This window comes from Trichomonas vaginalis, chromosome I, assembly GCF_026262505.1.
Source record: "Trichomonas vaginalis G3 chromosome I, whole genome shotgun sequence".
NCBI classification, from domain to species: domain Eukaryota; phylum Parabasalia; order Trichomonadida; family Trichomonadidae; genus Trichomonas; species Trichomonas vaginalis.
In genome coordinates, this window is record NC_067203.1 from 19,486,429 (window position 1) to 19,498,611 (window position 12,183).

Below are 12,183 nucleotides of genomic sequence, written 5' to 3' on the forward strand. Positions count from 1 at the left end.
AAATAAACCGTTTTCGTCAACGGTAACCCCCTCTATTTTTTATTTTATTGAAAGGTCTCCGTTGGCAAACCGTTCCATCTCAAATATTGAATGAACTATAAACGTTTTTTGTTTTCTATACATACTTTTTTGTCCAACGGTAAAACTTTTTACACAACGGTTTTTGAGAGTCGTCGCCGTTGACTTTTTTGTAGAGCACTCAAAATAGTATAACTTTGTCCGGACAAGTAAGGGTCTATCGTCGCTACAGGAAAAGTTACAGGCGTTCCAAGGAAGTACTTTGAGAAGCCTTTTCCCCCTTATAGAATGAGATAAGACGGTTATTTTACAAAACTGACAACACTTTGACCGAGTAGTTTTTTGTGCTGAACAAAAAGTGTCATATAAACATCTGTCAAAAACCGCTTTTTAACTTCACTTAAAATGCCACGTAAGCTACGTAAGAATATACGTAAGAGGAAGAGAGCATTGAAACATCCAATAGTAAGACTGACACCACAACAACAGTTGCAACAACAAATGCTGAATGACCCCACTATGTTGCAACAAATGTCAAGCAATCCTATGCTTTTAAACCGAGTTGTTGGTGCACAGAGTGGAGGTTTAAGAGCGGCACTTTTAGCGAAAATGGCAGGCTATGGTGGAGCTGCAGACGGAACAGCATATAACCCTCAAAGTCAAATGAATTTGAGTTTACTCAAAAATCAAATATCAGATGTCAAAAAGTCAAACATAGACATACAGAAGCAAATAAGTGAAAACGAAAAGAAACTAGAATATGACAGACACACAAAGAAACTCAATGAGTTAAACGTAGAGAAAAAGAAGAAAGAAGAACAACTGAAAGAACTAAGTACAGAGGAATATGCGAAAAAAGTGTCAGAAAAAGCAACAGAAGTAGCAAAAATGGAACAAGATGTCATAAATTTGAAAAACCATACTACTCAATATAAAGTACTGAAAGATGAAGAGATAAAACAAAAAGCCCTGAAGACATATATGGATAGCGATGAGTATAAAAAAGAAGTTGAAGCAAATGTAAAGGCAGAAAAACTTTTACAGTTGCAAAACCAAACCGTACAGTATGAAAACTTAGCACAAGAAAGTAAAAATAACGACGCAGCCATGCAAAAGGCAATGAAAAGCGCAGAATATATAAAAGCTAACAATGACTGGTTAGATGCCCAAGCCAACGCTAAAGCAGCCCAGCTTATAGGGTCAATAAGGACAAAAATACAAGCGGATGAAGACAGTTCAAATGAAGCTTTAACAAATGCTGACTTTAAGAACGCCTTCGAAGCTCTTCATAGTAAGGTGAAACAAGTGAACGACTTCTCATCTGGAAAGAAACTGAAGTCTGAAGGTTTCGACAAAGAGTTAAAAGAAGTAGCACAAAATATGACGAAAATAACAGATGCAGCAACGAGACAGGCAGTTCAAAGTGCCTATGACGCCGTTAGAGCAACTGTTGTGAAAAGTCAAGAAAAAGAGTTACAACAGACCAAAACAGACCTAGTAAATGCTTTCTTAAGAACGAAAAGTCAGGTAGGACATTACGCTGCAGATGGAACATATGTGCCAGCTGGTGGAACTTATATACCACCAAACCCTCCAAGAGAAGCACCTGCACCAGGACTACCTAAAACATTTACATCGTCACATGGACATAGACACAGGCATGCACCAAAACCAACACAACAACCAACACAACAACCAGCACAACAACCACCTCCACAACCAGCACAACAACCAGCACAGCAACCAACAGTTCAAAACCCAGCACAACAACAACCACAAACAGAGCAAGGACATAAAAGAAGTAGAGAACAAGGAAACCAAGAATTCTTAAAAATGCTTAAAGAAGAGTGTGGTTTCCCAGATACTGTTGACTTTAGTGACAGATATAAAGAAGCTATTGGAAAGTTCAAGGATGGAAATACTGACCCGAACCTATTTAGCTTTATGGCTCAGCACCAAAACGGATATAATCTCAAACCTGGAAAATACAAGCTCGCTAAGGGATATGATTTAATAGCATATCATCCAAATGACATGGATGAATTTACTCCGAGATATTTGATGTCAGAGCTAAATGACAATTCAACTTTCGTCATGAAACGCGTAAAAAATAGAGACGGAACGAAAGAACAAAAGCTTATGAATGCGGATGACGTAGATAGGGAAATTGTTAAAAACGGTCTCGGAATATATGAAATGCCAGCAGATGAGGTACAAGAAACTCCACAGGAAGAAATAGTTCAGATACAACCAGACATGGAAGAAATAGTTCAGCAACAACAGCTAGAAGAGCCTGAAGGAAACGAACAAGTCACTCCTTTGGAAACTAACTTCACAGAACTAGATGAAGATTTGGAACAGCCGAAAAATCTTGACCCTCAACAAGAGTATGCGGAGAATATGGAATATTTCCAAGAGTCTAAAAAAAATTCGGCTGACATAGTAGAAGAATATCGAAAAATGTTTGCCGACATACAAAAGACTCCAACCAGATGAAAATATTCAGCATAGAATGGAAGAACTGAAAGAAAATGTACACAAATACAACAACCCTTTTTACTTACGAGCATTTAACGTTCAATCTTCGGATGAACTCGGTGAAATAAAAGGTTAAATTTCAAGAAAACATATAGAAATGAAACATTGTTTAAAGTTCATTCAGAACCTAACCAAGATGGAAACAAACCTACTTTTGTTTCTGCAGACGATGGAACTACAATGAGATGGGGTCATAAAGCTAATCCGGATAGGTGGTTCATAAACTTACAACCACAATTCCAAGAAGTTGTAGACGCAATGGAAGTCAATGGTGAACCAGATATAGCTGGTATTTTCAGCGCGGCTTTAATGCCATTGAAAGATATGAAACATGCAGATATTTTGGACCAGTATGAAATGAACATGGCTGATGGAAATATAACACCTGACGTTCTAAACATTTATCTCAAAGAACTACACAGAACCATAGAGATGGTATATTTGGTGAAGAGTTTAGAAAGAAAGTTAGGGAGGGAGAAGGAAGAGAACCTATTGTACATGACCTTGCAAACGAAAGTTTACAAAATGTCATAAAAACTTACTTTGCAGACAATGAACGAGAAGGGATGAATATTTAAGAAAACTCAAATGGACAGTACCAAATGAAATGTTAGTATTGAAAAACATGTTCCTTGACAAAATAAAACCAACTACAGAAATAAACGACGCAAGACTGAAAGATTGGGTAAAAGCTTTCCCATTCACAAAAGATATAGTTGGTAACATGGAAAGAAAACCAGAATGGCTACAAAAACATATATTTGGAAACGAGCTTATTCCATATGGACAGGCACTGTTTGAAGAGCTTGAACCGGAAACTCAGGAAAGAGTCATGCAAACAATACGCGAAGACTCAAATACAACTATGACAAACTCTTTCTAGGATATAGGTTACCTGAGATGGGCGACCAGAGCCAAAAGGCAAAAAGGACATGGGAAATTTGCAACATACTAGATGAACATAATGCAAAGATGCAACAACTTCAAGCAGAGGGCAATGAAGGAAAAAGAAGAGTTAAAAACTCAGTCAGGAAGAAAGTAAAGCTTGGTCCACGTGGGTTCTATTATGACATATAAATCCAACTATTCTATATTTTTACTCATATGAAATGTACGCCGCTCAGAATATAACGCCAACAGTTTTGGATGCTATGAATGGAAATGTTTCCGAATGGTATAACGAATGCGACAATGCCATTAGAAGGTCAGAAATAGTTCCTGGAACTTACGAATATACAACTGCTGTTTCTTATGGAAACGTAGGTGAGTTTGGAGAAGGTTCTTCAACAACAGTAGATATTGCTTGCGACAGGTTTCATATAATTTCTATTGACAACTCTTTCTTATACGTGGAACAAGACATTGAAATAAAACCTTCTGCCAAGTTGTCTGACAAGAAAGGTTGCAATGGAATTTTCTATGTCGGATACCAATATGCTCCAGAAGTTTTCATGGGATATAAGATATATTCTAACTCTGACTTAGTTCAAACAGTAACATGGGCAAACTATGAATGGTTCGCTTTGAGAAACTCAGTACAACCACAAGCTAGAGAACAAACAGACCAGTATGCAACTATTGAGAAAATAAGAAGACTTGACCCTAACGTTCCAGGAGTTTATGTTAACCTTTCTGGACAAACTGCAGCAGCAGTAACCAAAGTAAAACTGAAACTTAGAGTTCCTTTGTCATCTTTCCTCATCTTCAGGTTTTTAAGATACTTGCCAAACTGGGCAGGAAAAATTTCTATCGAACTTACTCCAAGCAAAAATAACTTAGTCATTGCACCAACACAAGACCCATTCACTCTTACAGACGTAGGGAGCAAATCAAACGTCATTCGCCGATTTTGCAAAGACAAAGTTGACTTAGACTTTGGTTTCTCAAACCTCAACACTGAAGTAAACTATTATTTCAATGCTGCTGGAACTGCTTGGGACCCAGTTAAGTTCACATGCGAAAAGTTTGAATGCAAGAGAATAGAAAGCAGACTTGCAGTCTATATGTTGGACCCAGATATTTCAAATGCTTTAGCTGCCAAATATATTGCAGTTCCACTTATGTTCCCTATACACCAAATATCTGTCAAAGACTTTGCAGGTGAAGTTGGAAACCAAAGTGCTGACCCAGGTGCAAGAACAGATATTGCTTTAACAACTGCAATGAAACATGCAGATACTATGTTTGTACTGTTCAGACGAACTATAAATGACTATTCTTGCTTCTACAACCCTGGTATTAAATACCATATAAACATAGATGGCAAATATTATCCAAGAGAAGAATATTCTACAGTTGAGGATATGAGGTCATACAACTTGACATTAGATGCTATGAACTTTAACAACAACTTCACAACAACCATTAACCCTGAAATGCAAAGTTCTATTATGCCATATGTGAAAGTATGGACTCATACAGGAGGTCAAAAAACTCAATATACAAATGGAGACCGTTCAAACTTTTGGCTTGCATTCCATTTGCTGACTCAGAAGACTTTATGGGTGGTATTTCAACTGTTGGTACAGTTCAAATACAAATACTGGTGACAGAGACGGTCCAGATGAACTGGAAAGCAAAGAAGTTTACAAAACCAATAGCACTTTTCACGGAAGATGCTCTTTTGAAGATTCGTTCGATGAAACCTGCTGGGGCTCCTCAGATTGGTATAACGACAGCTTCCATCGAGCAGATTTTGGCAGCAGGTCAGTAAGTTGTTCTTGAACTGACTTCTCTCCGTCAAATATTGACAGTACGCCAGTTTTGACATAAAATTGTATTATAAACTTACCTTTAGAAATATCGGTCAGTTTTGTTGTTATATTTTTGTCAACGTCAGAACTTTCACCATTTCAGTTATACCAACTTTCTTTGCTTTATGAAAATATTTTGGTTCAGCAAAGACTGCTATTCTATAACATTTTCCATTGTTTGTATAAAGAACTACTCTGTCAATGAACTTGTATTGTTTGTGTGTGTAAACTTTGTTTTGCTTCAATTCGAAGAGATACTCGAATACGTCCATCTTTTTATTCTAAGTAAAATGTCATTTCCGAAAAATAGAAGCGTAAGTGTTTCAAAAGGTTTAATGGCGGTGGCAGATGTGAAGTTAAATTCACCAACTCAAACAAACAGTCAAAGTGTTGTTGTCAATGTCAAAGAAAGAGATGTTGAAGTGGGGAAACCATACGAAGACGAAGATGGTATAACAATTGTTCCTGTAAAAGAACAACCAACATATCCTGAAGTTAGCAGAGACTTAAGTTCTGTTGCAGATATTCGAAACGACTACCAACAACTTAAAGACAAACTTAAAACTCAGGAGAAGATTTGTCAGGCTTTGGGTATAATGTTAAACTTGGTTGAGCACAACCCTGTAAAAGTGAACTCATATGTCATCGCACCTCATGAAGTTTTGAAAAGAACTATTGAAACTTTTGACAGAGGCAGACGATATAAACATCAAAGAAATAGAACCCGACATTGCTTGCTGTGGTGTTTCATACAATGTCATTGACAAGATATACGTTATGAAAGGAGGTGAAACGTTGAACTTAAAATATAGTTTCCCAGACGTCATAAAAATATTTGACGACCACAACATTTCATTAAAATTTACTTGCTAAGTAAATGGCAGAAGACATAGTGGTTTATACTATTACGACTAAAAACCCTGAGTCATATAATTCTATAACAACAAACTTACAAAGTCCTCAAGGACGATATTGTAAACTGACCTTAAACACGATGACGACTAAAGCCTGTTTTGCTCTTTTGACACCAGAAGACTTTGTGTTGTGAATGGTAAAAAATACTTCTTTGAAGATACTTACTCAGATATACCACCAACAGGTTTTGTTGACTTATTTAATACTTTAAGGACGGATGTAACATGTGCTGCAACTAGAGCAGGTTTCATTATGTTTGGATGTCCGACTGAGTTTAGTATAAACGATATGAGCTATAATACAAAACTTATATCTGGTTTTTACTACCAACAGTTCCTATAACAGGAAAAGGTGTCATACAAGGTTTGTCTGTTCCATTGACTTTAAGTACACCTATTTTATATATTGTTTCAAACTTAGGTTCAAAGTGCTATTCGAATGTCGACAGAAACTACTATGACCAAAAGATACTCATGCGTATAAACAACACTTTCTCTGCTGGTTTGCCTATTGTTCATTCGAATGCAGAGTTTTCAGCTTTAGTAAACTCAAACACTTTAGCAAACATAAACTTAACCTTAGTTGACGCAAACTTTGTTCCTGTAAAACTTTTATGTCCTATGTATTTGTCAATGACGGCAGAAAGTTTCGAATTGGAAGATGCAACTGGTGAAAGTATTGTATTACAAGAACAACTTCAACAACAAATAGCTCAAGAACAACAAATGCAACAAATAGCTCAAGAACAACAAATAGCTCAAGAATAAAAAAAATATTTTTTTTTATTTTTATAAAAATGTACAGAATAGATGTTTCAGATTTTTATGACTTCCAAACATTCAGAAATATGTGTCCATTTCGAGACTATAACAAAGCAGTCGAGAATTTGAAACGTTTAGTCATTTATGTCGACTCTGCCCCAGAATGTTATGTTATGAAAGAATGGGATGTTGTCTTTAACAAACCAAGAGCAACAATAGTGTCTGAACAAGAATGTAGACAGAAACTTAAGAAAATAAAAGTTGTACAAGTTGGAATGAAGATGTTAGATGCTTGGGATATCTTATTGTCAAAGTTAGAAGATTTTTCAGTTCGAGGTATAAAGTTTATACACCTTCTCCAAACTTCTATTCTATCTTCACTGGATATAAATATGAACAAGTAGAATGGAAAGAAAATATTATAGAAGCTTGGTTAGACCATGTCAAAGAAATTATATGCAATGGAAACGAAAAGGTTTATGAGTATATCTTATGTTGGTTTGCAAATATCTTACAACATCCAAGTGCTAAAAATGAAACTGCTCTCATTATAATTGGAAAACAAGGAACTGGTAAGAACACATTCTTTACAGATATCTTATGCAAACTATTAGAGGGCTATTCGAACCCTAATATGACAAACTTAGAAAACATCTGCGGTAAATTTAACTCCTCAATAGAGAATATGAAACTTATAGTTTGCAATGAACTTCAAAGTATAGATACAACAAAAGTTTTGAACTCAGATGCTTTGAAGAGTCTTATAACAGACAAAGTTGGAGTTGTTGAAAGAAAATATAAAGACCAAAGAGTTTGTGAAAATGTTGCAAACTTCATTATGGTTTCAAACAATGCTGTTCCGATGAAGTTAGAAAGTTCTGACAGAAGATATGTAGTTGTCAGAACGTCAGATTCTCATATGCAAGATACAGAATATTTTGACGACTTAGCAGAAACTTTGACATCTGACTTTTACAACCACTTGTTCTCATATTTTATGACATTAGATATTTCTAAGTTCAATCCAAGACAAATTCCATATACCGAAGAGAGACAAACATTGTTAGAAGCAAACAAGAGTGTATATGAACTGTTTATAGATGAGACTAACTTTGAGTGTTTAGATGAAAGGTCATTGTACGATGAATATAAACAATATTGTCAAGAATATGGTTATATGGCAGCGTCTAAACGAACATTCTTGGCAAATGTCAAAAATCTTTTAGACATACAGAACGGCGTATATACAAAGAAAAATTTTTCTGAGTAAATTTAAAAAAAAATCTTTTTTTATCCGATAGAAAAGATGGCAAAATTCATCTCAGTAAATAAGTACATGACAGAAGTCAAAGATAAGTTAGCTCCATTCGCATATTTGAATGTTTACTTCTACAATTTTGAAAAGTCTACATTTGACAAAATTTGGAACATTGCACCAGTTAAGTTTGCTGTTGTAGAAAAATGGTGCAATTTGAAGACTTAGACATAGAAGGTTTGTTAGCAGTCAAAGAAAATTTTGACAGAAAGTTCTCAAACTCGAAGAAGGCAAAGCATACAAACTTGTTATACCTTATGAACCAAAGAAAGCAGACGACTATGAATATTATGAGTCTAAGATAGTTGAAGTTCAAGGTAAATTGGGTAAAAAGATTTTAGAGTCTAAGCCAGTGTTTGCCCTAAAGAGGAAGAGAACATTGACATTGACCCAGAAATGTTCTAAAAATAAAATTTTATTTTTACATGTCATATCTCACCTTCTCTGGAACTGGTTCAGGTTCTTTCTTCTCTTCTACTTTCTTTTCTTTCTTTTCTCTCTTCTTCTTCTTTTCTGGTGGAGTTATGTCAAATTTCAGAACCATATTTATGTAAAAGTTCTTTGTCCTTTAATAGCTCTTCTATTCTGTTTTCTATTTCATCTTCAAGAACAGCGCATGTGCCTTCTTTGCATTCTAAGAACTTTTGTTGGACTTCATCTTTCCAATCGGCGTCATCTCTGTCAACAAGTCTGTCATTGACAAATTTTAAGACTGCTCTTTGTAATGTTTTATGGTTCTTGTCATATTCCCAGAAACAGAACTTTAGAACAAATTCACCTTTCTTGTTTACACTATGTAAGATTTTATGGTCGACAGATGTTTTGCTGTCGAAAAGTTTGTCTCGAATATAGATAGCGAAATCGCGACATTTTCTAAAAGATAAAAATTTTAATTTTTCTAAAAATATGTTAGAAAAAAAGTTTGCTGACATTGACAAGAAATTTGAGAATGTTTTAAATAAGAACAAGAGGAAGTTAGAAAATGCTCAGATAAAACCCATACATGACAAGTTCTTATTTGCTCAGAATGGTATAACAGGTCTAATTGCACCACCTGGGTCGGGTAAGACTTTCACTTATCTTAAAATGGCTGCACAACAACAAGAACTAGATGAGAAGAACCCATTCTATGAGTTAGTTGTTATTTGTAGTACTTCTGGTCAATTTGACCAAACCGTCAATTCGTTCAAAGATATTATAAAGAAGTCTAAGTTAGTATGTATAAAGGATACTGAGTTGTTAGATTGGATAAAGAAGTACCAAAGAAGAGTTTTGAAGTATAATGCTATAAATGAGTATATAAATTCGAAGTTTAAAGACCCAAATGAGGAAATGCAGAAATTTAGAGAAGAAACACTTCAGAAACAAACAGAAAGAGATAGAATACATTTCGAAGAAATTGCAATCTTACGATTGAAGACATACCCTCATAGTGTCTTCTTATCTTAGATGATTTCGCTCTCATCCTTTGTTAAAGATATAGAGAACAAGATATGTGTCGAATTCTTAAGAAGCTCAGACACTTTAACATCTCTGTTGTCATTTGTGTACAGACAGCAAAGAGTTTAAGTAAGGATGTTAAAAGAATACTTACTGACATATACTTTTCCCTGGATTGTCGAAGACGATTTCATGGAACTTATGAAAGAGTCCATGGCAGGTAAGTTTGACAGACATGAACTATGGGAGAAGTACAAAGTCATACAAGACCCTCATACTTCTTTCAGAATTCACATCTACGCGAACAAAGTTCAAATTGTAAAAAGTCAAGCTTGAAAAATAAATGGTTCATCTACCCTACTTGTTTGAAGTTGTCAAAATACTCTGTTATTTTTCACGATTTTCATGAGTTTTGGCTACCCCTGTAAAAGTCGGTCTAGAGAAATTTCATGAAATTTGGTCATTTTTTTCAGCAAAAATATATTTTAGGGTAGAAGGGTATATCTACCCCGTTTTCTACCCTCATTTCTACCCCAGTTATTTTATAAACGTTTCACATGGTAAACGTTATTTTTTAAATTTTGTGAAAACTCAACGGTTTGACACAAGCCCTAAAAATTATTTTACTCAGATTTTGTTGCTGAATTCAGCAAAAATAATGTTTAGGGTAGAAGGGTATATCTACCCCGATATCTAACCTCTTTTCTACCCCAGTTATTTTATAAGCGTTTTACATGGTAAACATTGTGAATTCGTGAAATTCTAAACAATTTCGTAGCTTCTATTTCTTCTGTCAGTACATCGAATGTTTTAACAATGCCGAAGGTTTCTTTATATTTCTTCTTGACATCTGAAAGAAGGAAATCGTCAGCTGTTGGATAGTTTTTTGTTTAGAAATGTCAACATGTCCATTTTATCTTCTGCTGGTTTCTCTGCCTCCCTCTTTAAGTCAGCATAGTCGTTTCTCATACGTTCTATCTCTTTGACGGAGTAGTTATATTTCCTCATTGCTGCTTACATTTAGAACATTGTGGGTTCATTTTTGCGTTATATTCTGAAACCTTACCTGCTAGTATGACTAAGGCGTCAATTGCTCTCTTTAACTCAAAAGTTGCGGGTTTTATCTGTTCATTCCATATCTTACCTCTTCTATCTTTATCTCTCTTATCTGCCATACACATTCAGCAACTAACGAAACAAAGTTGTCGTAGGTCTTAAACTCCCCAGATTTGTATATGTCAGAGATGTTCTTATATACCATATCGCAATCTTTGTCCATGACTTTGTGGTTGCAATGAAATCCAAGAAACTCATAGTTAACCTTTCGTATGAACTTCTTTATTTCTACTGAGTCAGTTGCTTTGACTTCTATTTCATCGAATTCTGGAATAGTAAGCTTTTGTTGTTGGATTTCAGGCAATTTGGGTAAATGGTCGATGAGGTCCTGCATGTCATAAAGATACTGTTCATTTGTTTCATCTTTCGCACAACAGTCCAAAGTACTTGTTAAAAGTTCTTGCTTTATCTTCTGGATTTTTGTTTCGAAAGTATATGAAGAAGGAATGAAGCTTTTCATCTCTACTAACATTGAAGTTGGGTTCATGACTAACGAGTTTGGTGCTGTTGTTGCTAACATGTTCTTACAATAAAAATAAAAAAATATTTTTTAAAAAAACCAACTTTATTTTTTATTTCGGGAAAACTCATGAAATTCAAGAGGGTAGAAAAGAGGTTAGAAAAGAGGTTATATCTAACCTTCTACCCTAAAATATATTTTTGCCGAATTCATGAGTTTTGGTTGAAAGAATACGGTGGAGCCAAAAGTGGCTCGACCTCAAAACAAGCATTTTCTGTATAAAATTCATGAAAATTCAAGAGGGTAGAAAAGAGGTTAGAAAAGAGGTTAGATATACCCATCTACCCTAAATTATATTTTTGCTGAATTCAGCAAAAAATTCAAATTGTAAAAAGTCAACCTTGAAAAATGTAAGTGTTTGTCTTAGTAAGATGGTAGCTTCTTAAAGCAAATACCATTGCTGAGTTTTATGTACGTGAAGAGAAGTACAATGAATTCAATTACGAGTACAATTGCAATGACAACTAAGGCAACTATTTTTGTCTTTTGCCAGCAAGGGTACTTCTTCTCTTCCAATGGTTCGGCAGAACTATACTCACTATGAGAAATGCCAAAACGGTTTAATAGAAAAAGTGTTATTTTTTCATGTCCGAAGACTCGAAGGTGCAACACTTCCAAAATACCGACGAACTCAGAAGAGCAGCATGGCAGTATGTTCTTGACAACTTCTTTGAGTTCTCCAGGCACACCTTGGAAAATGCTGAGAACTCCGACACAGAGAATTTGGAGAAATTGCACTCCAATACTACATTGACAAACAAAGGGTAAACAAAGGGTAAAATAAGACTAAAAACTTAAGTTTAAAAA

At 35.1% G+C, this 12,183-nt stretch overlaps 1 protein-coding gene and 6 pseudogenes across 7 annotated transcripts, besides 1 other annotated feature; 5 read left to right on the forward strand and 2 right to left on the reverse strand.

Moving 5' to 3' along the window:
- Positions 1–12,183: part of a mobile genetic element that runs on past both edges of the window.
- TVAGG3_1014100 (protein of unknown function, DUF4106 family) lies at positions 424–2,080 on the forward strand (the record flags this gene model as incomplete). Its single annotated transcript, XM_051254621.1, has 1 exon — positions 424–2,080. A coding segment is annotated over one exon (1,657 nt), but the record flags the coding sequence as incomplete, so codon positions are not given.
- Positions 3,666–5,269, forward strand: TVAGG3_1014110 (annotated as a pseudogene). Its single transcript has one exon. A coding segment is annotated over exon 1 (1,604 nt).
- TVAGG3_1014120 lies at positions 6,187–6,991 on the forward strand (annotated as a pseudogene). Its single transcript has one exon. A coding segment is annotated over exon 1 (805 nt).
- On the forward strand, positions 7,021–8,255 carry TVAGG3_1014130 (annotated as a pseudogene). The gene has a single exon. A coding segment is annotated over exon 1 (1,235 nt).
- Positions 8,292–8,705, forward strand: TVAGG3_1014140 (annotated as a pseudogene). Its single transcript has one exon. A coding segment is annotated over exon 1 (414 nt).
- Positions 8,722–9,170, reverse strand: TVAGG3_1014150 (annotated as a pseudogene). The gene has a single exon. A coding segment is annotated over exon 1 (449 nt).
- On the reverse strand, positions 10,460–11,376 carry TVAGG3_1014160 (annotated as a pseudogene). The gene has a single exon. A coding segment is annotated over exon 1 (917 nt).